Source organism: Saccostrea cucullata, unplaced genomic scaffold, assembly GCF_032062105.1.
Source record: "Saccostrea cucullata isolate Sc308-1 unplaced genomic scaffold, CSIRO_AGI_Scuc_v1 ctg781, whole genome shotgun sequence".
In the NCBI taxonomy this organism is placed as follows: Eukaryota; Metazoa; Mollusca; class Bivalvia; order Ostreida; family Ostreidae; genus Saccostrea; species Saccostrea cuccullata.
Window position 1 is genome coordinate 22835 of NW_026918301.1, and position 27922 is coordinate 50756.

Sequence of the window (27922 nt, forward strand, 5' to 3'; positions counted from 1 at the left end):
TTCAAACTCGCTACCACTCAAAAATTGTATTTTCCATTTAATACAAATACACAGATATTTTTCATACAGATCCTGGTTTATACGGATTTTTTAACCTTGTAGAAGAAGTTTCCCGAATGTAAAGTATAATTTTTTCCTACTTGCTGCTCCGTGACGTCCTCCAACGTCATGTTTTTTTGCTTTTTTAATCAAGTCCATATGTATTTAGAAACTGATATCTTTTAAATGGAGCGACATATTACATAACCCGATTTCATTTTAATTAATACAGCAATACTTTATTAAAACATGTAAATTTTATTTCGTTTCAGCTCCATTTATTAGAGGTATGGCTGTAAATACTATAAAGGGAAAATTAGTAAATAACTCATTTATGACGGTGCTCTGTGACCCCATTTTTGCTGTTCGAAATCCTTGGTAATTTCAATAAATATGAAGATACATTCCAATTTTTTTACTCAAATTATTTGAATCTGTTGTTTAAATATTTGTACCAAATTTGGATATAATATGACGTTAAATAAAAGAAAAAGTTAGGACAAAAGTCTACAAACTTTTTGAATGACCCTCGTATATATATGAAAAACAAAGTTACATAATATACTTTTTCCAAAATAAAACTTACGGTTTTGAATTGATTATTATACATGTTACATGTATATAGATTCCGGTTTTAAGACAAAGCGATGCTTGACCCAGGGACCTTAATAGCTAATTAAATGCCACACATATGTATAAACTTATGGCTAATTTATGCAGAAGACCTACGTATTGATCTGATGAATAGCTTTTTGTAACCTTGATATTCAATTTTCGAAGACTCGTGATTGCAGAATACTAGTAAACGATTAAGTAACATTTGAAGCAGGCCATAGCTACCGGCATGTAAAACGATGTAACACAAATTACAACGACCTCGTTAAAAACTGCTTTGTTGCACAATAAATAGATTGATTGATCATGATTGATTGATTGTTTATTGTTTAACGTCCCTCTCGAGAATTTTTCACTCATATGGAGACGTCACCGTATGCCGGTGAAGGGCTTCAAATTTAGACCTATACTCGGCACTCAAGGCCATTGAGCAGTGAGGGTTCTTTATCGTGCCAACGCCTACCGTGACACGCGGGACCTACGTTTTTAAGGTCATATCCGAAAGACCCGTGACTTTCACTTCTAGTGCCGAGCGCTTGGCGAAGGAACCGTCACTACCTATGTTTACGTCTTAGGTATGACGCGGCGCTGCGAACGAGAATCGAACTCGGGCCTCCCGATCACGAAGCGAACGCTCTACCACTAGGCTACCGTGATCGGTACGCACAATGAATAGAGTATATTCAATATTTTAAACACAGTAGTTGGACATGGAAATTATTTCACAAGTGGGACAGGATTTCTTTCTATTTTAAATGAGCTTTATGCTATCTTGAACATGTATTAGTGTAGGATGTGTCCTAATTTATTACCTTGAATTTTGGTAAGATTAATCTTCCTTTATTTTTAATTAATAAAAAAATAATTCAAACTAGAGGTATTGTGAGCAATGAGCTCACTAAATAATACCCCCGCTTCCCATATGGTTATAATGGCAAAGTCCAGGATTTGCTGTGGATGGGAAACCCAAAATGTTCGTCGGATCAAAAAGTAAAATAGGAGGTGCACAATGGCAATATGTAATAAAGATTCTTAAATTTCATTAAATTTCAGTCAGTGGTATAAGAGAAGTTGCGGATAAGAGATGGGTACCCCAAAGCGGAACAGACAGACGGACGGACATACCGATTACTATATACCCTCCCGCTTTTCAAGCTGGGGGTAAAAAATTTTATCTTGTAAAATAATTGATTTCAATTGTCATTCTATTTCAAATGATTCAATGCATCTATCCACCACAGTTTTTATTGATATTCATATTATTTGAATTTTTATTTAATAATAAAACGCTTTTCCCCATAGACTTCAATGCAATCTATGAAATTTTTAAAACTTTCTCGCAGACAATCCTAAGTGCTTTAATTTAATACTAGAGTGTTATGTTTCTGACGGACAATTAAGGGTTGAAAATTTGGTCCTATTAGGAATGGAAATCCTTAAAGTACAAGAAGTTTCCCATAACAAAGTCTCCATCATTTGTACCATATAATGTATATCAACGGTATGTTTATTTAGTTTTATTTTGTAGTGTATTCACAGAAAAATAGTATTAGTAAATGCAAACATTGTTATAATAAAAGATTTGTTAGTTTACTTGTTAGTCAATTCACAAAATGTAACGGGAAGATTTTATAATCAATTAAAAAGTATACATGATAAATGGTGTTATGAGGTCATAATTACATGTAACATCATAATTAAATACAATAAAAGATCCGAGATGAATTTTGGTAGAGTTCTCTACAAGTGCAGAAAAACTGTTCTTTAAAAATGATTGAATATTAATTCTCTTTCATAAAAACAATGCCTTCTTGCACTGTATCAATATCCTCTTTGCCAACTTTGATAACCCGAAACCCGTGTTTTTCTATTTCCTGCTTCTTGCGTTCGTATCCCCAACCGATACCACGTCCCTCTCCCAGTGGACCGGATAAACTGACCGGAAGACACTGAAAGAGACTAAAAGGAAGGTAAAGCTGGGCCGTTAAATCCCCGACTTGCTTTTCTGGATATGAGCTTACAGGAGGATCATATGCCATTCCATAACCATCTGGTTTAAGGACTCGCTTCGTCTCTTTGAGAATTCCATCACCGTCGTGTGAATCGTGAAGTACATCGTTAATTAAAACGAAATCAAATTTTTCAGTCCAATCCTCTGGGAGTTGTCCCCCTTTCATATGGCTATAGATGATGTTCTTCCAACCACTTTCTTCGAGTTCTTTGATTGCTTGATCAATGGAGACTTTATCCGAGTCGATACCGTAAATCGTACAGTTAGGGAACAGTTTGGCCACTTCTCTTGTATGCTTTCCGTAACCACAACCAATATCCAGCAGTGTAAAATTGGTCCCTGCGTAAAATAGAAAAATTAAACAGAAGATGAAAATTATAAGTATTCATTGAAAAATAGTATAAGACAGTTATTTCAAATATTTTCAATTTCAACCTTGTTTAAGTCCTATGGCAGGAATCAGTAGATCCTGGTTCCAGTGACGAAGAGCTGTTGGTGTGCGGTGTGTATCCAGCCAGGCAAGAACTGGCTCATAATATCCATATCCTGAAGGAGAAGTTATCAGAAATAATTACGGACTCCGAGTTTTTAGATCCGCGCCATATACGGATCTATAAGATTTTAGACAAAGGAATAATGGCAGTGTCTGACTTTCAATAAAAAGAGGACAATTAATTAAACCTGTTTATATCTCTAATTAATTTATGTCTTTGGAACATACAAAACTTACGGAAGCCCATTTAGGACCTATCAAAAAATATTTTTGAATTCGTTATAACGAATTCAATTTGTTATAACAGATTTTTAGAATTCGTTATATCGAATTAAATTTGTAATAACAGATTTATTGAATTCGTTATAACGAATTTAATTTGTTATAACAGATTCATTGAATTCGTTATAACGAATTTAATTTGTTATAACAGATTCATAGAATTCGTTATAACGAATTAAATTTGTTATTACAGATTCATAGAATTTGTTATAACGAATTTAATTTGTTATTACAGATTTATTGAATTCCTTATAACGAATTTAATCTGTTATTACAGATTTGTTGAATTCGTTATAACCAATTCAAGAATTTGGATATAACGAATTCAACAAATCTGTAATAACAGATTAAATTCGATATAACGAATTCAAAAAATCTGTAATGACAGATTAAATTCGTTATAATGAATTCAATAAATCTGTAATAACAAATTAAATTCGTTATAACGAATTCAATGAATCTGTTATAATAAATTAAATTCGTTATAACGAATTCAATAAATCTGTTATAACAAATTGAATTCGTTATAATGAATTCAATAAATCTGTTATAACAAATTAAATTCGTTATAACGAATTCTAAAAATCTGTTATAACGAATTCAAAAATATTTTTTGATAGGTCCTAAATGGGCTTCCGTAAAAACTAGATGCAATATACAGTTTCAAATCTTTTTTTAGTTTTATTCTCTGAATTAACCGTATACCTTATTATTCCTAGGCTATCGTACCTCATAAAAAATTACAAAAAGTTTAATAATACAATTTCTCTAAGCTTTTAAAAAATTAATTATTATTTCATCTTATTTAGATTATTTTTTTTTTCTATTTTCTATTAATAACGACATGAATAAAAATATTAGAGATTTAACGTCATTATTTCTGCATTGTGTATACTATATAAAAGGAAATTTTTGCCCCCATCTAATTTTCACCGCTTTCGCCTAACTCACAGGTGGGCGAATTTAAAACGGGCGAATTCAACATGTTCAAAGAACACAGTATAATATCTTAAATAGACCTGTGACTGGGCTAATTTTAAATTAGGCAAAATTGTTAGAGAGTGTGAAAGGGCAAAAATAATCATGTATACAGTATTTTAATATTATATTTTTAGACATTAACAAACCCCTTGGTCCATCTTTTGAAAAGACTTCCTCCAGCTTAGGAAACATCTCACTTAATACTGGAAGCGCTTTGGCGACAATGCCCCAATGATTCAACTTGGATTCCTCGAATGGAAGGGAGTATTTGCCGTCTTCGTGAAGTTTGACAATTCCTGCAGCGATCATGCTGCCAAGCCATTCTTGAGTGTACCTGTTAATGATTAAATTATCTTATTTTCTTACGTTGGGTTCACCTGGGTGATATATGTATATGAGAAACTTGAAGGGGGAGGGTTGTGCTCCAAGCATAAAAAAATTAACACAAGACCCTGAATCCGCAAATCCTAGTTGTCAAGTTGTAAATTTTGCAAACAACTTAAGAGATATGATAATAAAATAAAGTGATTTACCTTAACTTTTGGCCTGATTTTTGACTGAGTTCCTCGGCTGTACATGGCTGTTTGATTTCAATGAAGGCGTCAATTATCCCAACCTTGTAACCAAAAGCAAACACGAGCGTGCTCAATCCGTCTCTCACAATCTGCTCTAGATTCCGAGTAGAACCAGAGGCCATTTTGGTAAAATACAACAGACGTTACTTGCAAATTGTCTAATAGGAGCACTGCTGTATGGTATGCTATTCGAGTCCTGAAATCTTTGGTGAAAAGGTGTCTGTGACTGTGAATTTTAATTTAAAATATGTTTATAAAAGTATCTATCCATATAGAATAAGATCATGTGTTCTTTGCAGTTTTAACCATTTTGCAGTGTCTGATTACTAAAATTTTTTTGTAATTGTTTTCCACTGCCAGAATTCAGCTTGTCGTATTTTACTGAAAAAGATTTAAAGAGGTTACAAAATAACTAGGGCTTCTAGTGTTTCAAGGTTTATTAACTAGGCCTTGCAGTGTGTCTAGACAGAAAGCAAAATGGTTGTTATATTTCTGTCATTCTTATCAGTTACATTCATGCTGAAATAATCTATCCCCGTCGTGTATACCTGGAAACCCTTTTCATTAGCATAATGAGACGTTTACTGGGAAATTAATGACCTACCATATTTGATGTTTTGTATCAGATTTTACCTTTTCCCTTTATTTGGGATACCCAGGTTTACATGATACAAAGACCATTGAAAATCACCATATCAACACAGGACAACCCAGACCATCACAACAAATCTCAACACAGGCCAGGAAATGTGTATTAAAACATTTAGGTGTCCAATGTATATCAAAATTATAATCCGTTGTAAGAAATTACAAGATCTTGATAAAAACATAGTTAAATATAGTTATCAACGGATAAGTATAGTATATACTCATGGAATGGGTACATGTATGAGTGAGATAGCAATTTAAGGAGGATGGGGGGTCAAAACAAATTAACCGTAAATTAACCACCAGATTTAACTTATTTTTATAGCTATGGTATCTTAAGCTGTTAACTATCATTTGGCAAAGAAAAATTCATACATATTAGGTTTAAAATTTAATCATTTTTGTATATCTTTATAAGGAGCTCTTCTTTTAAAGGAGATAAAAATAGTCTGAAAATGGCTGCCACACCCCAGTCTCGTTAATGGTTCCTCTAGTAAAATAGTTTCCTGCTGTCCTTCCTGACATATTTCATTTTATCAAATAAAATCTGCAAAGAGCAACTCAAACTGTTTTATTTTATTGTGCCTGGTGACTATTTGTTGTGTTATCTATTCCAGGACGTGAATAAAGTTACATCATCTATAACTTGATCCATGCTTTGCTTTTCCTTATTACAGTACACCCAAACTAGTTATTTATCGTTTACAGAAATAATGGCCGAATAAGTATGATTGAGAGGCATTAATCAGAAACCTTGAAAATGAATCAATTCCGTTGAATTTTCTTTAAGTTTCACATGTTTAACATATTATAAAGGGTATCAACCACAGGCCTTTAGATTGCTTAGAAAAAAAATTCGTGTTAAAAAAACATTTTTACACACAATTTTTTAAGCGATCCAAAGGCCTGCGGTATCAACCGACAAAGCTTGATAATTATAAGCCCAACTTGAAATTACAATGAATACTCTTATTTTAAAAATGGAAATATCACTTTTGAAAAATAATTCCAGCTTGCACTGCCTCAGTATCCTTTTGGCCAATCTTTATCACTCGAAATCCATACTCTTCTATTTTCTGTTTCTTATGCTCATAGCCCCACCCGACTCCGCGTCCTTCACCCGAGGGGTCAGATAAACAAGCAGGAAGACAAGTAAAGAGACCAAAGGGAAAAAATAACTGTGCCGTGGAATTGTTAGCTTGCTTTTGGGGGTCTGAAGAAACAGGGGGATCATACGTTATTCCGTAACCATCTGGTTTGAGGACCCGCTTTGCCTCTTTCAGAATTCCATCGACGTCAGACGCAACATGAAGAACTTCGTTCATTAAGACAAAATCAAATTTTTCTTTCCATTCCTGTGAGAGTTGTTCCCCTCTCATATGATGATAGATGATATTTTTCTGGTCGCCCTGTTCTTTGATTGCTCGATCTATGGAAGGTGTATCTGAGTCGATACCGTAAAACATACAGTTAGGGTACAGTTTGGCTGCCTCTCTAATATGTTGGCCACATCCACAACCAATATCTAGCAGTGTAAACTCAGTCCCTGTGTTAATGGAAAACATTTAAATCTTTTAGATTATTTATATCATTATAAAATAAATTTATCAATTTTATAAATATTTACATTGATTTATATATATATAATGAACCTTGTTTAAATTCTAATATTGGAATGAGATGAATTTTATTCCATTCTTGAAAGATTTCTGTTGTGCGGTATGTATCCATCCACCTGAGAAATGAATCATAGTATCCGTATCCTGAAATAGAGTAAATTACAACTTATAAATATTTTCCCTTGCAATTTATAAATTATATTTATAAAAATCAAATTACATGATATACATGTTTTAATGTGTAAAAATGTTATGGTTTATGATTGATTGATTGTTAGTTAATGATTGATATTGATTCTATCTTAAAGACAAAGCGACGCTTGACTCATATTTAGACCTTATAAGCGTATAAAATGCCAGATCAATACAAATCATGACTAGAAGCACACAGCAAGTGTGAACGGTCGTAAGGGGATGCTTACTCATCCATGGAATCTGATCCCACCTCTAATGTTTTGGAGATCCGTTTTTGCTCTGCTTATATTTTATATTGTTTTACAGACTTTTGACTTTTGATCTTGAATACTCTTCGTTATCTCCATATGTTTCATACATAGACTTATGGCTACTAGTAATTTATGCAGAAGACCTATGTACTGATCTGATTAAAAGCTTATCGTAACCTGGATATTCAGCCTTGGAAGACCCGTGATTGTATCTTGCCTCTGCAGAACAAAAGCTTAAGTAATATTTGAAGCAGGCTACTGACAATTAAATTGATATTACACAAATTTCAACCACCTCGTTTAAAGTCTGCATTTCGTAAATTCAGTGGTCGTTAAAAATGACCTTGTTAGCAGATAGAGCCTAAATTTTATTGACTATTAAGAACTAACAAACCCTTTGGTCCATCTTCTGCCATGACTTTCTCCAGTTGAGGGAACATCTCATTAAATACCAGGAGCACACTGGCGGCATGACCCCATCTTTTCAGCAGAGGTTTTTCATATGGGAGTGAGTATTTGTCGTCCTCGTGAAGTTTGACAATTCCTGCAGAAATCATGCCCCCAAGCCATTCTTGTGTGTACCTGAAAAATAGCAAAAGGTCGGATTTCTAAATTTGTAGTCGTTTTCTTGGTCATACAAGTTAATGGTTACAGGACAACTCAATGAAAATAAACGATGAAAAACAATAGCTTCGACATGTAGCAAATGTACCAAAACTTATTTCTCCAAAAGGCACATGAATACTTCTGCAGACTAACTGAAAAAAAGTAGATAAATTTCGATTAAATGTTGGAAAAGCAATTCTACCAACTGCTTCGTTGCACAATAGAGGATATTTAATATTTTGTACACAGTCGTTGGACATGGAATTTATTTCGCAACTGGGACAGGATTTTTCTCTAAATTTAACTGAAGAGTTCGAAGCAAAAGTGACATTAAAAAAGCAACCCTGTCTCACGGGTGAAATAAATTCGATATTCAATTGCAAAACATTGAATTTCGTTTCTAGGTAATCTTGAGATTGAATTAGGTAACGAACAGTATTCAAATTCAAAAGTCCATATCAAAACTAAAATCAAGAGAAAAGCAAACACGGACCTCCAAAAACATCAGAGGTGGGATCACGTGCCATGGAGAAGTGAGCATCCCCTGTCAACCATTCACACCCGCCGTAAGCTTCTTGTCATAAAAAAAACCCTGTAAAATCCGTCGACAATTATTCAGTATTTAAATACATGTAATTAATGGTCTAACAACAAGTGTGAAAAACGTTGATCAGCATTTGATTCAATGTTACATGTAGGATGTACATGTATTTGCTGATAAGGTACACGTTTCAACCATAAAACTTGCAAAATTATGACTTAAAGCGAAACTGTCGATATCCTTGTTTCATCAACTTCTTTGTCAATGGCTTGTCTTGTTTATAAAAATTGTTCCTTTGTAAAGCATGATCTCGCGTATAGAATCAACTGAGGGACATAAAGCCCATATGCAGGTGAAAAGATATATTGCTGTATACATAAGTAAGGGAAATTGGCGACTGAAAAGTTGAAATGTTGCGTCTTCCTGCTTAACAAAGGTCTCACGATGGGTGGAAACTTATTCCCCCAAGGTACCTGATCACACTCTTGGAATTCCTAAAAGTCCGCGTTTTATGCCCTATATAAGAATTCCTACCGCTCTTCCTCTTTACCTTTTTCGTTCTTAAAAAACAGTCTTAAAATTTCAATAGGTTAATTAACCACTGTTAATGAATTGTAACGAGTGACAGTTTTTGTAGTATGTTGTTAATAGACTAGTTAGTGAGATATCTATAGGGTCTATACATAAGCGTAAAAGTGAAATATTCCAACTTTATTTTTTTAAATCAGTGAAGCATGGCCTACCTTAACTTTTGGCCTGATTACTGACTAAGTTCCTCTGCTGTACATGGCTGTTCGATTTCAATGAAGGCGTCAATCATCCCAACCTTGTAACCAAAAGCAAACACGAGCGTGCTCAATCCGTCTCTCACAATCTGCTCTAGATCCCGAGTAGAACCAGAAGCCATTTTGTTAAAGAGTAGGCCCTAAAAGACGTGCATATTGAACAGTGTACTATTCGCTGTATGGTGTCCTTATTGTGTCTTTCTGCTTTTTTGGTCTTTAACGTTTCTGTAAGGGGGGATTTTAGATTGATTGTGTAGTGTCTATATACAAAGTACAATGTTGTTATATGTATGTTGTGTTCATGTGTTTTTCGGGTTTTATATGGTGATCTCCATCCATTGCAATATACATGATATAATATTTGAATTGCATATAATCTTACAGTGTTGATAAATTGTTTATTTGTTAAAGGGCCTACCTGTTTTGTATGTGTTTTAATCACGGTGCCTACAAATTATGTGTGTTTATGGTAACTGAAATTAAGGTGCCTATATAAACTCATGACAATGTTGAAACATCGAGTGCTTTAGCCATAGGACCCGAATCCGCTTCTGGCTCCCCGGACCCCTGACAAACCTAGATGGATTTTTTACGAGCCAGCTTCTCTCATTGAGAAGCAGCAATCAAATCCTGGTTCAAACCTCGATTGCTCTTTCAAAAACTCTGGTAACATTGACGCGAGGAGGACCTTTGCCTATACAGTGTATTAAACGTTATCCTTGGCTTTAGCAAGATTTTAAGGCGTATGACAGGTTTAATAACAGAATGTGAGATAGGAATAACAGCAGAATAGAATTGTGTGAATTAAATATGAAAATCAAGTCAAGCTCTAAAGACCATTTCAATTATTGATACAAATCAGGAGAAGATGAAACAAAGGGTTATAAAATATAATACATCAGCAAGGGATTTGGTGGGAAGAATTAATAAGCATCCCCATGTCAACCAGTCATGCCATGTGCTACTTGTCATGAATGGATTGGGCATGCGATAAAAATTCGTAGACAATTCAGTGTGAATATAATGGCCTAATGATTTGATAATCAATTTGAATGAAAAAAAGTCAGTCTCATTAGACTTAAAATGATAAATTGTATTTGCTGACAAGGCCATTTTTGTTGACTGAAGAATATGCGAAATGTTGACTAAAAACAACTTGATATCTTGTTTCATCAACTTTTTTTTCAGTAGCTTGCCTCATTTCTGAAATTGTTCAAACCTCACAGGTCATTCCAAAGCCTCTGTATCCATATATGTACACAAAGCTCTATTCTACATAAAAAGGAAGTCACCTGGGTCTAGCTGCAGATTTACATCCGACTGGTCTGGAAAAAAAAGCTTTAAAAAAATGAACCTATTTTAGATTAGGGTCGTGCCGTTTCTTATTATTTTTTCCTTTGCAAGCTATTTCTCGAAAACTGCTGAGCCGATTTTCAGGAATGATTCATAACATCACTTTTAGATAATTTTTCACTTTTAGCAAAATAGACAGGTCGCATTTTTGACTGAGCTAAATTTTTAAATAGTTCTTAAACTATTTCATTTCTTTTCTTTCCTTTTGTACATGCCTTTTCTATAAGCATGATAAAGGACTCATAAAAAACAGGATTTTTCAGGGAATTAAAGTTAGAACATCTCACTGAGTAATGCATAACGCCGTGTGTTTTTTTTTATTCATCATGTCCATTCCACAACTGAAGTGACTTAAACTTAGCAATTTTCAACTGTTTAAAATGATACCGTATATTCGGGTTTGTTTTTTTTTTGGGGTGTTGGAAATTTTGCGAAAAAGGGGTAGATTAGTACAGTTTTTATTTTGCGTGTTATTTTTTACGAATGAACATTTTTTTTTTTATTAAAATGGTAATGTTTTATGTCAAATTAAAGCTGACGTAATTTCTGCGTGTTTTATATTTTGCGAATTAAAAATGGTCGCAAAAAATGCGAAAAATAGATCATTGCGAAAAAACCCAGATATACGGTACATGTATATGGAGATAACGAACAGTGTTCAAGCACAAAAGTCCACACAAGCAGTACCAATCAGGACTACAGCAAATACCGACCTCTAAAACATCAGAGATGGAATCAGGTGCCATGGAGGAATGAGCATTTCCTGTCGGCCTGTCATATCCGCCGTGTGCTCCTTGTCATGATCGGGGGGAAAACGCGTAGACAATTCAGTGTTTTACTAACAATTTGTGTGAAAAACATCAGTCAATATTTGTTGCTAGATTCAACAATAGACTGTTCTTGCTGAAAAAGGTTATTGTAGTGATTTTAAAATACTGAGTATGCAAAATTATCACATTAAACGAGACTGTTGATATTCTTGTTTCCTCGACTTGTTTGTCAATGGCTTGCCTCATTTCAGTAATTTGTCATGAGTAAGTTGGAAGACCCACTCTTTGCTTTTCAACAATTTAGTATCCTTATAATAATTTTATTCCTTCATGTTTCAATAGAAACAGATATTCTTAATCCAGTGCAAACTCTAGTAGGTAATGTATATCTTTTTTTTAAGCCGAGTTAAATGAGATTTATTTATTTCTAGTAAGGAGTTATATAATGACAAGAACTTCTTTAAAAGTATACACGCTATAACTTGCGCCAGTTTAAATAAGATTGGAAATTTATATATTTTGTTCATCCATAAAAGTTACGAAAATACTGTAAATTACACCACTAAAATTAAACTAAGAGTAAACTCAGGCGACCTATTGCTATCCGTTGTTGTCCGTCGTCGTGCGTCGTCCGCCGTGCGTTAACATTTGAACATTTTCAGCTTCTTCTCTGAAACCGCTCAACCAATTTCAACCAATTTTGGCACACAGCATCTGTGGGTGAAGGGGAACATTAATTGTGAATTTCATGGTCCCTGCCCTCCTTGGGCCTGAGGGGTGGGGCCAAAACCACTGAAATTAGTGCAATCTTTAAAAATCTTCTTCTATGCCCCTAGACATCAAGCAGTCAAACTGTTGGCATAATTGTAATCAGCATTGAGTCCTCTACCAAAATTGTGAAATTCATGGCCCCAGGTTCAGGGGTGCTAGTGCTAGGGCGGGGCTAAATAGACTGTATAGTGATATGCATTGCTACTTTGAAAATCTTCTCTGCTCCTGGGCATTAAAAAAGCTAACCAAGTACATAGTTAGGTTGAATAAGATTGCCTCTTTCAAAATTGTGAATTTCATGGCCCCAGGGTCAGGGGTTCTGGTGTTAGGACGGGGCTCTATTGATTATATAGTGAAAATGCATAAATTCTTTAAAAATCTTCTCCTCTCACTTGGATATCTAACCAAAGAACTATGTACATAGTTATGATAACAAAGGATGCTTCTTCCCAATTTGTGAATTTCATGGCCCCTGGGTGAGGGGTTCTGGTGTTAGGGCGGGGCTCTTTAATTGTTTATATAGTGAAAATACATTAATTCTTTAAAAAATCTTCTTCTCTTCTTCTGGGTATGAAATAGACTAACCAAGTACATGGTTATATTAAATAAGTCCTGCTCTTCAAAAATTATGAATTTCATAGCCCCAGGGTCAGGGGTTCTGGTGTTAGGGCGGGGCTCTGTTGATTATATAGTGAAAATGCATAAATTCTTTGAAAATCTGCTTCTATGCTCCTGGGTATAAAACCAATGAACTATGTACATAGTTATGATGAGGAAGGATGCTTCTTCCCAATTTGTGAATTTCATGACCCCTAGGTCAGGGTTTCTGGTGTTAGGGTGGGGCCCTATAATGATTATATTGTGAAAACGCATGAATTCTTTGGAAATCTTTTCCTTTGCTCCTTGGTATAATGCCAATGATCTAAGCATATATTTATGATGGAGAAATATGCCTCTTCCAAAATGGTTAATTTCAGGACCCCTGCGTTAGGGGTACTGCAGACGCGGGGGGGGGGGGGGGGGTTACATAGTCCGAAAATAAAGTAATACTTTGAAATCTGCTCTTTGATATTAATCACCCATTTCTGATGAAGTGAAATTTACAAAATTTCCCAAATTTTGAAATATGTGGCCCCAGGGTCAGTGGTTCCTCTGGGTTGGTGTGCACAACTGGTGGTTATAAAGTGGAAATGCATTTTCTCTCTGTTAATCTGATCTGCCTTTGGGTAACAAGTAACCAAAATAAGCATGCTAAGTGTATAGTTATGATAAACAATGATGCCTCTTTCAAAATTGTGAATTTCAAGGCTTTTGGTTTAAAATATATAGTCATACCAAATACAGTTGTTGGAAAGTTGTTACATGTTACTCAGTTGACCTATAAGGCCCGTGGGCCTCTTGTTAAATAAATCCATCACGTGACGCCGTCGCTACTTCTAGATTGATAAACAAAAACAAGGTAGGCCGTTTGAGATACTACTCACTTTTGACGTGGATGGCAAGCGTCTTACTCTGAATGATACTTATCTTTTAATGTAATCAGTATCAACCATCTACTCTGTTACGACGCATATTAACCTTTTATTATGTTCCCCAAACGAAGTTGGGGAACATATTGTTTTTACTCTGTTTCTTATTATGTTCCCCAAACGAAGTTGGGGAACATATTGTTTTTACTCTGTTTCTTATTATGTTCCCCAAACGAAGTTGGGGAACATATTGTTTTTACTCTGTTTCTTATTATTATTATTATTATTATTATTATTATTCCTGGGAAAATTTTGTCCTTGAGTGATCTTGTAAACTACACATCCGACTAAGGTAAAATGTTTTTAGGGTCAATAGACATGTTATGTAGATTTGCCGAACAAAGGTCATTTTGCGCGCACGTGCTTGCAAGAGCGCGCACGTGCAACATGTAAAATGACCGATTTAATTGATATAGGCGTAACTTTTTAAATTTTTGATGAAATGCTTTGAAACTCATAATGTAAGGATATATTAGTAATATAGACAATATGAAATGGTCAAAATAGCAAGATCTCACGCGCATGCACGTGCGCTTTGCTCTGATTGGCTGAAACTAAAGTCTCAATATCTTTCTTGTTTTTTGAGGAGATCCTTTGAAATTTTGAACATAGCCATGCATTAGGATATCCTACAACATGATACATAGAAATTATCATGAAAACACGTGCATGCACGTGCGCTGCAATCTGATTGGTTGAAACTTTAAATAGCTATAACTCCCTTGATTTTCAACCAAACAGGATGGGATTTGGAACATAGATATATATAATGGACATCTACAAGAAGGTATGGTCTCCATGCACATGCATACATGTACGTATACGTGAGCTGCAATCTGATTGGCTGAAACTTTAAAAAGCTATAACTCCCTTGGTGTTCAACCAAACAGGATGGGATTTGGAACATAGATATATAAAATGGACTTCTACAATAAGGTATGGTCACCATGCCGTGCATACACGTGCGTGTACGTGAGCTGTAATCTGATTGGCTGAAACTTTAAACAGTTATAACTTCCTTGGTTTTCAACCAAACAGGATGGGATTTGGAACATAGATATATATAATGGACATCTACAAGAAGGTATGGTCTCCATGCACATGCATACATGTACGTATACGTACGCTGCAATCTGATTGGCTGAAACTTTAAACAGTTTTAACTCCCTTGGTTTTCAACCAAACGGGATGGGATTTAGAACATAGATAGATTTAATGAACTTCTACAAGAAGGTATGGTCACCATGCTCCTGTATGCACGTGCGTGCACGTGAAATGGGTAAAATCAAAAATACACTTGAATGAGCGAATTTTTTAATACTTTTGGATTAAATACTTTAATATTTAGTATATTAAAATATATAGATTGTGTAGACAAGATGATATGGTCATTACGTATATGCCTTCACATGTGCACACGTGCAATGCTAAAATTTGAATGAGCATGGTACATTTCTGGGTAAACATAGTTAAAATTTCAAATGCATAGAGTTTGTGTCAATAAATAAAGCTTACAGGGAATATGGCACCAAAAGGGAGTTGGGGAGCGTTTGGGGAACATCTGTAACGGTCCCCGTTACAATTAGCACTAGTTATTATTAAGGTCTTCCGTCTCCAACGGAAGACCTTATTGTTTTCGTTCGGTTTCTTTTTCCCTATTATTATTATTATTATTATTTTTTTTTTCTTACCGATTTTGTGCACGCGATTTCTCGGAAACGGCTGGACCGATTCTCACCAAATTTTCAGATCTGATAGATATTTATCTGAACCTTGTCGGAAATTTTTCGTAAGTACGTCGTCACTTCCGGTCGTGAGATATGGACGATTTACTGATTTTTAGAGGGTCAGCTTGTCCTGAGATCTCCTCCTAAACGACTTAAGATATCGACTTGAGATTTTCAGTGAAGGTAGAGGAAGGATAGTAGATGTGACATTTTGCATATAGAGCTTTCCAGGTAAGAAGGCATCGACGCTCGCCTGGGATCGAAAATAGCCTCATGCTCATCTCGCAAAAATTGACACGTTTTCTTTTATATCTTTTTACCTGTTAATATTTTGTGTAGACATATATAATAAAAAATGTGCAATATAGTAAGACCTTTCATTTGATATGAAGTAAACGGGGTTAGTCCTTCAAATTAGGGGCATAGAGGGGGCAAAAGTCTCTCGTCTTTAACTTTTTTGTTTTTCAATATTTTCAAATGATATTAGTATAGTTGATAGAAACATTTCTTATTAGGCTGAATATGTAATTTGTTTGTAAATTTATAAATTCAAACTCGAGATAATAACATTCAAAAATCTGAAGCGGGAACTAAATGGCGGCGGTCTCTGTCAATTCCGACATTTCGCAATAGCGGTTAACAGAGGCAGCCGAGCGTTTGCTTGAACGAAAGTAACATAAGGAGCAATGAAATGTGTAGGGATACTTGGATTGTCACGTCGTAGGTTCGTTGCAATTCTGCGTCAAACTACATTCATAATCCAAGGTCTCCTTACAAGTTTTCTTTAATTGGTTTTGGTTGTTTCTCAAAGTAGAAAAAAGAAAAGAATTAATGTGCAAATTAAGTACGCATTGATGATATCTAAATCAAAAGGATTTAATCAAAATAGAAAAGGCATGATTCCATGATGTTTTATCAAAGATCATAGTCAAAGTCATATCTCATCTTATCGAAAATTCGGACGGAAGACCTACTCGTTGCTCGCAACGAGATCGCATCTAGTTATTATTATTTTTCTTCTTCCTGGGAAAATTTTGTCCACGAGTGATCTTGTAAACTACACATCCGACTAAGGTAAAATGTTTTTAGGGTCAGTAGACATGTTATGTAGATTTGCCGAACGAAGGTCATTTTGCGCGCACGTGCTTGCAAGAGCGCGCACGTGCAACATGAAAAATGACCAATATAATGGATATTGCTGTAACTTTTCTTTTTCTTGATGAATTTTTTTGAAACTCATAATGTAAGGACACATTAGTAGTATAGACTAGATGACATGGTCAAAATAGCAAGATCTCACGTGCATGCACGTGCGCTTCGCTCTGATTGGCTGAAACTAAAACCTCAATATCTTTCTTGTTTCTTGTCATAATCTTTTGAAATTTTGAACATAGTCCTACATAATGAAGGTCTACAGCATGATATATAAAAATATTCATGAAAGCATGCGCATGCGTGCGTGCTGCAATCTGATTGGCTGAAACTTTAAATGGCTATATCTCCTTTGTTTTTTGAAGAAATGCTTTGAAATTTAAAATATAGTCATGCATTAGGATATCCTAAAATATGATATAGAAAAAAATCATGAAATCACGCGCATGCACGTGTGCTGCAATCTGATTGGCTGAAACTTTATATGGCAATATCTCCTTTGTTTTTTGACGAAATGTTTCGAATTTTAAAATATAGTCATTCATTTAGATATCCTTTAATACGATAAAGATAAAAATTTATGAAATCACACGCATGCATGTGTGCTGTAATCCGATTGGCTGAAACTTCAAATGGCTATAACTCCCTTGTTTTTCAACCAAACAGGATTTGATTTAGAACATAGATAAATATAAGGGACTTCTACAAGAAGGTGTAGTCATTATGCACGTGCTTGCCCGTGCGAGCACGTGAAATGAGTAAAATTATAAATACACTCGAATGAGTGTATTTTTTTAATACTTTTGGATTAAATGCTCTGATTTTAAGGATATTAAAATTTTAGATAGTGTAGACAAGATAATTTGGTCGTTACGCTTATGAACACGCGTGCAATGCCTATTTTTAAATATATTTTGTATTTTTCTGGGAAGACCTTGATTAAGTCTAAATTCTATAAAGTATTTCTTATCTAATAGAAATTACAGGGAATATGGCACCAAAAGGGAGTTGGGGAGCGTTTGGGGAACATCTGTAACGGTCCCCGTTACAATTAGCACTAGTTATTATTAAGGTCTTCCGTCTCCAACGGAAGACCTTATTGTTTTCGTTCGGTTTCTTTTTCCCTATTATTATTATTTTTCTTACCGATTTTGTGCACGCGATTTCTCGGAAACGGCTCGCCCGATTTCCACCAAACTTTCAGATCTGATTGATATTCATCTGAACCTTGTCGGAAATTTTCGTCGTTGATGACGTCACTTCCGGCCGTGAGATATGGACGATTCTCTGATTTTTAGAGGGTCCGCTTGTCCTGAGATCTCCTCCTAAACGACTGAAGATATCGACTTGAGATTTGCAGTGAAGGTAGAGGAAGGATAGTAGATGTGACATTTTGCATATAGAGCTTTCCAGGTAAAAAGGCATCGACGCTTACCTGGGCTCAAAAAATAGGCTCACAAGCATCTCGCAAAAATTAATACGTTTTCTTTTATATCTTTTTGATCATTAATATTTTGTTAAGACATATATAATAAAAAATGTGCAATATAGTAAGACCTTTCATTTGATATCAAGAAAATGGGGTTAGCCCTTCAAATTAGGGGCATAGAGGGGCCAAAAGTCTCTCGTCTTTAACTCTTTAATGATCAATATTTTGTGATACATTACTGAAGCAAAGATATTCAACTTAACTATTTGCAACAATATCTACTTGAAATTTGATCATATGTTACGTAATAAAGGGTGACAGGGGGCTAGAATGCTAAATCTTTGACGCTTTATATCTCGAAAAGCGTGAATATTTTGAGAAGCAATATTGAACAAAAGATGGTCAAAATAATGTTCCCAACAAAATGCATACTTTTAATTTGCTCATTTTTTCCGTCGACACTTCCGTTGTAAACCGGAAGTACACGTAATTTAAATACACGTAATTGTTCATTATAAAGATTTAAAGAATGCGTAGCATCTTAATATTTCCACCGAAAGTACGGTTCGTTCAAACCGGAAGTTGTCTAAAAATGAGTACTTTCCATCGAAACTTTCAGGGATGATTACTGCATACTTGATGTAGAGTTGAAAGTAGTTTTGAGCACATACGGTCGCACCGGAAGTGAAGAAGTAGAACCGGAAGTTGATTTGAATTGATAGATCCTACATTTTTTTTGTGTGTGTTTCTAAACATTGTGAAGAATTTTTGTGCCTTTTTTTTGTATTTTTTTTTATCCTATCAGGGGAATCATCCCAACACAGGTCTTATTCCATCAGATATCGGACGGAAGACCTACTCGTTGCTTGCAACGAGATCGCATCTAGTTATTATTATTTTTCTTCTTCCTGGGAAAATTTTGTCCACGAGTGATCTTGTAAACTACACATCTGACTTAGGTAAAATGTTTTTAGGGTCAGTAGGCATGTTATGTAGATTTGCCAAACAAAGGTCATTTTGCGCGCACGTGCTTGCAAGAGCGCGCACGTGCAACACGTTAAATGGCCAATATAATCTATATTACCTTAACTTTTCAATTTTTTGATGAAATGCTTTGAAACTCATAATATAAGGATATATTAGTAGTATAGACGGGATGACATGGTCAAAATAGCAAGATCTCACGCGCATGCACGTGCGCTTTGCTCTGATTGGCTGAAACTAAAGTCTCAATATCTTTCTTGCTTTTTGACGAAATCCTTTGAAATTTTGAACATAGCCATGCATTAAGATATCCTACAATAAGATGTATAGCAATTATCATAAAAACACGTGCATGCACGTGTGCTGCAATCTGATTGGCTGAAACTTTAAATAGCTGTAACTCCCTTGATTTTCAACCAAACAGGATGGGATTTGGAACATAGATATATATAATGGACTTCTACAAGAAAGTATGGTCACCATGCACATGCATGTATGTGCGCTGCAATCTGATTGGCTGAAACTTTAAACAGCTATAACTCCCTTGGTTTTCAACCAAACGGGGTGGGATTTAGAACATAGATAGATGTAATGGACTTCTACAAGAAGATATGGTCACCATGCTCATGTATGCACGTGCGTGCACGTGAAATGAGTTAAATCAAAAATAAACTTGAATGAACGTTTTTTTTAATACTTTTGGATTAAATACTTTAATATTTAGTATATAAAAAATATATAGATTGTGTAGACAAGATGATATGGTCATTACACACATGCATTCACATGCGCACGCGTGCAATGCTTAAATTTGAATGAACTTGTTAAAGTCTCAAATGCATAGATTTTGTCCTATTTAATGAAGCTTACAGGGAATATGGCACCAAAAGGGAGTTGGGGAGCGTTTGGGGAACATCTGTAACGGTCCCCGTTACAATTAGCACTAGTTATAATTGTTGTCAAAATGCAACATTCCTCGTCTGTGACTTCCCGTGGACATGCGTGTCTATATACATGTATAGGCCTACTGTCTACGCACTTCCTTCTTCAATATTCATAAAAAGACTGAATTCTTAATTGCCAGATATTGCTTAATTGTTTTGTTATTACAACGACGTCTATAGTAAAATTTTGTGGAAAGTATTATTTTTTCATTACACTTCATGTGTTTCAAATCATTAATCATTTTGTTTCACACAAAATTCGGCGTTCATATAGCGTGTATTACTTTAAAATCTTTATTCTCCATGATACACAAATGTAACTTAAATACTTAAAACTCATCAGAAATGAAAACAGAAAAAATCAAAAATTTTAAATTATTTATGCAAAACTCGAACAAGTTCTTTCAAGTTATATGTACATAAGATGGATTCTTACTACTTTTTCCTTTAAGTTAAAGCTGCAGTGTTTCCTCATCAGACAATAATAATAATCGATTACTACTATGAATCTTTTGTACATTATGTGCACCATTCTTTCATTTAGAATACATAGCAAAGTATAGACAGAAAATGTTTTTAAAATTATGAATTTTTAAAAAATAAAATACTACACATATATAAACATGATACAAGTATAACTGTATAATGATGATAATAGTAAATATGAAGCATAATGTAAACCATACAATGTAAGAAAGGGGAAAAAAATGCCATGAAGTCAGTCACCAATAGCAACCAGCCAATGAGTGGAATTATAAGATTTAAGCAAAACAAGGAAAATTAAATTATGAGTATGAAAAAAAAAACATGAAAAGATTTTTTTAAAAATCTAAAAAAAAAAACATTCTTGTTTTAAACAACATAAAACAAATTCAGAAATATTTCAATATTGATTTACAGTCAGTGTTGTGATGATTTCTTGAAACATGAGACCCATTGTCCATAATACTTGCCCGAATTTCTTTGCAGTGACCAGCAACCCGATGAGCATATATACATGTATAATATTATACATTTTCCACAGTACCTATATATGAATGATTCTATACAGCAGTAAGTACGTGCAGATTGCCTTTTAATTTGGCATGTGAAATCTGCATCAACAGAAGAAGAACATCTGTCAATTGAAAATCTGAAGAGAAGTTTACTTAAATGAAAATTTTGAAACATACCTATTCATTTATGGTGCTTTTCAACAAATAACTATTGGACGTAAGGTGATAAATGAAAAAACTTCCATTGTGCATTTTTAACAAAAATTTTAAACATGTTAAACAAATGCATTCAAATCTTCATCTCTGTATTGTTTTGTGCCAATTCCTCAATAAATTCATGTTCATCTAACTCCGAACACTTTAGCTGGCAGTCAGATTATGGGCATTTTTTATTTTTATACAATGTAAAGCTAATTGTATTCCAAAAATGATTAACATTCGTTTACAATTTTTAGCTTAAAAGTAAAAAAAAAAAATAAATGTTATAATGAAGGAAAAGAAACAAGAAAATACTGCATAAAATATTGGCACGTCAATTCATTAGCTTCACACTATGAATTAATATAACATTATTACTTGATATATTGTCAATCCTATAACTTATTTAAAAAATAAATTTAAAAGGGAATGTCTTCAAAATAGCCAAATTATAATTATTTTTGTTAGTTTTCTCTTTTTGAATGTAGTGTTATTAGCTCCCATAAGGAAAAAAAATAACTGTCTACAATTCATTCAAATTCAATTTTGTTAAAAACCGAAATGTTTAATTTCAAAGATTCCTTGCTTTTGAATACAGAAAATTCAAAAAATTATGTCAAATAATGTAAAATATTCTATATAACATTCCATTTATCAAAATGATTTCATGAAAATAATAATAATAATAAATTATGTGTAAATCTACCAAAATTTTTACAGAAATGAGAATGTTTTTTTTCTATCCATTAACAATCATCATGGCACCCAATTGCCAAAACCCTGAGCCATTTTCTTCACGCTGTCTTCTTTTTGGTGATGTTGATGACTCGGCATCTGAAAACAGTCTACTGGAAATGCGCTGACAGTCTTGTTAAAAAGGCTAATGCTAAATTCCAGACACCCCACCACCAAAAACTTGTGATCCTCCAGTACGGTGACTTTGGAGGTCATGTTTAGAAATCCCACACAGAGGTCGGCGACCTTGGAATGAGAACTAAGGCAAATCTTTGGAGCTGGTTCAACTAGAATAAAAATTGAATATGGAATTAAAAATTGTTGGAATAAAAGCTTTAAACTCTGAGAGACAGAGAGAGATGAGACATAGAGGGAGAGAGAGGGAGGAGATGGCTAGAGAGAGAGAGAGAGAGAGAGGGGAAGGAGAATACTAGAGAGTGAAAGAAAGAGAGAGAGGGAGGAGATGGCTAGAGAGAGAAAGGGGGGGGGGAGATGGCTAGAGAGTGAAAGAGAGAGAGGGAGGAGACAGAGAGAGAGAAAAAAATCTTACCTGGTATTTGCTTTTTATAAACTGGTTTCTTATCCATTGAAAATCTGAAATCCAGCTCCTGAAAAATATCGTAAAATTGCCATACTATCCCTACAACTGAGGTATTTTAAAATCAAATGTGTACAAAGCATGGTGTAAAATCAAATGAAATAAAAAAAATTGCTTGGGCTTTTTAAAACAATTTTTCTCATTTTTCACGTGACTGATACATGTACTACACCATACCATACCAAACCAGAAAAAAAATCCACCTGAACAAGAAAAAATCTTCATCACTGTATATACAGTGCAAAATTTGAAATCAGTGCAAATCACCAGTGAAAAATCTTTCGAATCTTGTGAATATTTTACCTGAGATTTGGACATAAATGTAATATTGGCACATCCGGTCATGTTGACCTGAATTCTTTTGTGAGTCACTCGTGAACAACACATACACTCGTAATCTCGACAATCACAGAAGCCCACCCTGTTTTCCATCACGACCTTACGTAGGGCGACAGTCTGGTTACCCTCCGTCACGTTACTCTTAACAGGAAGCAGTTTGGGGTAATTAACATCTATTTTCTCCTGTTTACTTAAATGATTAGTGTCCTTCATCACTTGATTTAGGTCATCCATTGTCAATTGTAATTTCCACACATTTGGGACATAAATAAATTTTATTGGATTTAGGGTTTTTATCATTCCAAGCTGAGAGAGTTTTTCCATGGTCTTATTTTTCATCTTTTCACCTAAGTCTAGTGTTTTATTTTTCAGTTTCTCTCCCATTTTCAACACTTTTTCAAAATTCCCCTCCTCTTTTGCTTTTTCTGTCTGAGTTATATTTTTACTTCCCTGCTTTGATTTGGCGTTGTCTTTCTTCTCCTCCTTGCCCTCTTTCTCTTTGTTTTCCTGATTCATCTTGCTCCCTGGACCCGCTTTTTCTCCATCTTTTACAGGAGAAGACGTGGTGGTGGGGGCCTTTGTTTTCTCCTCCCTCTTAGGTGGGGGTTGGAGGAGCTCATCTCCCCTCGGAGGGGGCTGTATCACTCCACTATTTTTTACATTATTGTGTATGGCCTCTGTAGCCTTTCTTAATGTTTCCTGGACCTTTTTCTGGTCCTTTTGTGCTGTTTCCTCTTTACTTGGACTTGAAGAACGGACAACTTCATGTTCTACAAAGGAAAAAAAAAGATAAACTATAATTCTGATCAAAATTGTTCGACAATTTTTTATTGAAATGTGCATTAGTACAAGAATGACAAAAATTAATCTTGAGAAATTATATCCACGATATCTGGAAATACTTTATTTTCTCAATAAATTTCAAATAAAATTGTGGGTATTTTTGTTTAAAGTAGACTGACAATAACAGAGTCGAATGATTTGTTATTATAATACCCTAAAATCTTGAAAATAAGACGGATTTAATAAGAAGCCGGTTTTGAAAATAAGCCACCTTTTTCTTGCATTAAAAATTACTCGAAAATAAGCCAGTTTTGAAAATAAGCCGGTCATGACAATGCCATGTTTTTAGCCAGTTTGACGATTTCCTCCTCTTAAAAATTTGAAGAGTGAAGACGTTTTTTTTACTGTGCAAAATAAAAATTTATCTTTCTTTAATTCATTTAACCTTTACGAATTTCTGCATACGTCATAGTGCGAACTAAGTCTGTAGCTACTAATGAACGTATGTAAAATTACTAATAAAGGGTTGTTTATAAAGTTATTTTTTTTTACCAGTAATCATGTTACGCTGGCTATAAAAACTTCATTGCGGAACCAGCTAAAATGGTGAATTTTTTCATGAAATTGTGAGAACAATAATCACCCATCTAGACCTGTACAAGCTAACGATGTGTTAAAAGTTGTTATAATTAAATGAGTAAATGGATAAAAGGAAGGTTTTGTTTGTAAAGCATTTAACTGTCAGGTAATACTGCCCGAGGTAAGAAACCTGCTGATCGGCAGGGCATGATAGTAATTATATTTCAATGTACCGTATAATTGAGTTAATTGTTTAAATATGTGTAAAAATATGTTTGTTTGATTAATTTATCAGGTGATTCAATTGCAAGCGGATATCTTATATATCATTTTTACTTTTTTAAAACAAGTTTATATTTCATGTAAATTCATATGCTGTATACAATGAAATTTAACTTTTCTGGATCGGCATTCTCAAAATATAAAGTAGACGATTGATTACACCATGTGCACCTTAGACCGAAAGAACGTACACCGGGAAACGCCAATGAATACAAGAGTGCTCTCTTTTCTTACCAGTTTTTTGCATTGATAATAAGCCGCAATTTGAAAATAAGACGGTCTTGAAAATAAGCCCCCACTTTCTTACCAAAACTTAAAATAAGCCGCAGCTTATTTTCAAGATTTTAGGGTACCTGCATACCAGTGCATGCATGTTTATCCATTATAGAAACCAAATTGAATATTGAAGCAAGTTGTGAAGCAAGCTGTGAACACTGTTTACTCAATTACTGTTCAACAGATATAAAAGAATTCAATTAACTTTGAAAGGTATTGGCTGTTTCATGTAGACAAGCTAATATTAAAATTACAATATTGCAATAAATATGAGAACATTACTCATCAGGAAAATGAAGCATTTCGAAATATTTTGAGAAAATAAAGGAACAAAAAGTTTATGATCATAAAAGTCACGTGGATCCCAGTTAAAAACACGTTTAAGACACAGCAGTTTTTGAAGATAAACCTGATAGATATAATATACACGCCCACCAATGTGTAATGTACAGCTGTCATCGATGACGAATCACCGAGGAAATTCTAGCTAATAATATTAAAATGCATTTTATAACTTTGTGAATACCTGATGAAAAGGACAATATATAATAGAATAACCACAGCGTAGTGGCACACAATAATAAGAATAAAATGTGCTTCCTTCGATACATAAGGCGGAGAAAGCCCATTTTGTGGGATTCACACCATGTTTACACCATTATCTGGTTCTCATGTGAAAAGGACCAGTTTACGAAATTAAACCGGTTTTTCATCAAGCGGCATGCATATTTCCGGATATTCAATGTAATATGATATCACTTTCATAAGATTTAGATCCGCCATTTGTTATAAATAAGATAATTTGTCATGAATTGAATTACATACTTTGTACATAATGAATTCAAGTATTCTAAACATTATATTAAACTGTTATATAGAGTAACTGAAAACTTTATTTGCATTTTCCATAAATAAATAATATAAGTTAATTATTTCATTAATTAATAGATAAATAAACAAACAAATAAAAAAAATAAACAAAAAAGTTAAATAAAAATTCCACTCATATGGAAAAATGTTATTACAGAAAATGATCTTTTTGCTTTGCCCTCTTTAGTGTGTTTACATGCTATTTCAAAGGCAAATAATTTCAATTTTATTTCCAATGTTTGCAAATCGGGGACATTTTTACTTAAAGTACGTTAAATGTTAGATAACATCTTCGCCAGTGTATCTTCTTAAATCAAAGGCAAAGACTTGGTTGACACTTTGAGGTCGAGTTATTTTCTCATTCCATTGTTTCTCATTTTTCTTTTTTATTCTCTCTCTCTCTCTCTCTCTCTCTCTCTCTCTCTTTTGGTTATCATTTCTTGTTTTACACAATATTCCATCCTTCTAGCTGCATTTATTTCAAGTTTACATGGTAGTATAGCACACAGCCGCCATGTTTTTGACACGAGGTGCATGTGTTAATCAGTCATTATGAATATTTATGGATAGTAATCATGTCATATCGTACTTTCTCACTAAAACCCACCTTTGTTTACAAGTAAAAACACGAGGTGACCGGTGTACGCTGTCAGTAATGACCCTAAAGCCAACTAAGGAATGGACGTGGAAACACCAAGCTCACAAACACCAACAAGATTTCTAACTTTTTGGGGGAAAGTTTGCTAGATTTGCCACAGAAAAAAACCTTTATGATCTTCTTAAATGTATAATGCCTTATTTTGTTGCTGAGATAAATATCAATCAAGAAAAAAAGAGGAGATGAGGAAAATGGATAAATTATATTATTATAGATACACGTGCTTTTTTGTGACAAATTTTGAGTAAATCATTAAAATATTCATCTTCGCCAGCCAAGTGTTTCTGATACGCTTCTCTCTTCATAATCGAGGGTTCATGAGGAGAGTAGCGTATCAGAAACCCTTGCCTAGCGAAGATGAAAAATCTTCCGTATCTCTTTTTATGGCAGTTAAGGTGGGTGTTCAGAGATTTTGAGACAGTACGTTTCTTCAATCTTTAATTTCTTTAATTCTAATTATACAGTTTTTCTTTGTTTCTTTATCCTGTTTTGTCTCTAATGCTTCAGAACGTACGTTGCCATGTTTTCTGTAATTAATCTTTTAAAGAAAAAATCCAGAAGTGTGTTATTTTCAAAGGAAATACAGGAGAAGAATTTGTTTCTGATCCTTTTGTGTTAAACAATAAAATATGTTCAAATGAAAGGAAATGTAAAAGGTGAGGATATTTACAAACATATTATTGATACAAACATTTGTGAAGAGGACATAAAACACGGGTCCCTGGAAATTTCAGCGATGGGATCAGGTGCCTAGAAGGAGTAAGCATCCCCTGTTGACGGTCGTACCAGCACTGAGCCCTATGCATTGATCAGGCAGACTTTACTCTCCGCAGTCAAATAAGTATAAAACAAAGGCCTAACAATTGGTATGAAAAAAGTCAGCCAAATTAGGACCCAGTGATAAGTAATATTTGCCAACAAGGTCTTTATAACAACCATATTTACAAAATGCTGATTTTTAAACGAGGCTGTAAAAATCCCTGTAACATCAACTTATCAGGTAGTAGTCTGCTTCACTTAAAAAATTGATCGTACTTAGAGAGCAAGCTCTTACATGTGCAATGTAAGTATCGGTCAAGTTGGGAGACATATACACCAAAAGCTGGTGATAATGGAATACTAAAGAATAGTTAAATGTTCTTGATCATCAACTTCTTTGATTTAAAGAAAGAAAAAAAAAAATAGAAAAATAACAAATTCTCAAAATATAAAAACGTGAAATTGGCTCATTACAATACAAAAATGTTTTTTTTCTCATGATAGAGAGTTCTGGAGAAAAATCCGACATAATAAAAAAAACTCCGAGGGT

At 34.2% G+C, this 27922-nt stretch overlaps 3 protein-coding genes across 3 annotated transcripts; all 3 read right to left on the minus strand.

The window, feature by feature from the left end:
- Positions 1-2158: 2158 nt before the first annotated feature.
- Positions 2159-5195, minus strand: LOC134262640 (uncharacterized). Its single transcript, XM_062745018.1, has 4 exons — positions 4955-5195; positions 4568-4755; positions 3101-3211; positions 2159-3004 (listed from the first exon to the last, which is right to left on the minus strand). Exons 1-4 carry the CDS (start codon positions 5116-5118, stop codon positions 2436-2438), a joined length of 1032 nt encoding a protein of 343 aa, XP_062601002.1. The 5' UTR covers positions 5119-5195; the 3' UTR covers positions 2159-2435.
- Positions 5196-6571: 1376 nt separating this feature from the next.
- On the minus strand, positions 6572-9746 carry LOC134262650 (uncharacterized). The gene is made up of 4 exons (XM_062745026.1): positions 9600-9746; positions 8104-8291; positions 7297-7407; positions 6572-7190 (listed from the first exon to the last, which is right to left on the minus strand). The coding sequence occupies exons 2-4, from the start codon at positions 8264-8266 to the stop codon at positions 6634-6636; spliced, it is 831 nt and encodes a 276-aa protein (XP_062601010.1). The 5' UTR covers positions 8267-8291; positions 9600-9746; the 3' UTR covers positions 6572-6633.
- A 12240-nt stretch (positions 9747-21986) lies between these two features.
- LOC134262660 (uncharacterized) lies at positions 21987-25763 on the minus strand. The gene is made up of 4 exons (XM_062745037.1): positions 25612-25763; positions 23130-23935; positions 22779-22836; positions 21987-22515 (listed from the first exon to the last, which is right to left on the minus strand). Exons 1-4 carry the CDS (start codon positions 25712-25714, stop codon positions 22250-22252), a joined length of 1233 nt encoding a protein of 410 aa, XP_062601021.1. The 5' UTR covers positions 25715-25763; the 3' UTR covers positions 21987-22249.
- Positions 25764-27922: the final 2159 nt, after the last annotated feature.

Excerpts from the sequence above, each read along its gene's own strand:
- LOC134262640 (XM_062745018.1), bottom strand. The coding sequence starts at position 5,118 with ATGGCCTCTGGTTCTACTCGGAATCTAGAGCAGATTGTGAGAGACGGA. Across the intron at positions 3,212-4,567 it reads TTCAAAAGATGGACCAAGGG|GATATGGATATTATGAGCCA; the intron begins GTTTGTTAATGT and ends CTTCTCCTTCAG. Across the intron at positions 3,005-3,100 it reads TGCCATAGGACTTAAACAAG|GGACCAATTTTACACTGCTG; the intron begins GTTGAAATTGAA and ends TATTTTACGCAG.
- LOC134262650 (XM_062745026.1), bottom strand. The coding sequence starts at position 8,266 with ATGATTTCTGCAGGAATTGTCAAACTTCACGAGGACGACAAATACTCA. Across the intron at positions 7,408-8,103 it reads GGCAGAAGATGGACCAAAGG|GATACGGATACTATGATTCA; the intron begins GTTTGTTAGTTC and ends ACTCTATTTCAG. Across the intron at positions 7,191-7,296 it reads AATATTAGAATTTAAACAAG|GGACTGAGTTTACACTGCTA; the intron begins GTTCATTATATA and ends CCATTAACACAG.
- LOC134262660 (XM_062745037.1), bottom strand. The coding sequence starts at position 25,714 with ATGGGCTTTCTCCGCCTTATGTATCGAAGGAAGCACATTTTATTCTTA. Across the intron at positions 22,837-23,129 it reads CATTTATGTCCAAATCTCAG|GAGCTGGATTTCAGATTTTC; the intron begins GTAAAATATTCA and ends GATATTTTTCAG. Across the intron at positions 22,516-22,778 it reads TTATAAAAAGCAAATACCAG|TTGAACCAGCTCCAAAGATT; the intron begins GTAAGATTTTTT and ends TTTTTATTCTAG.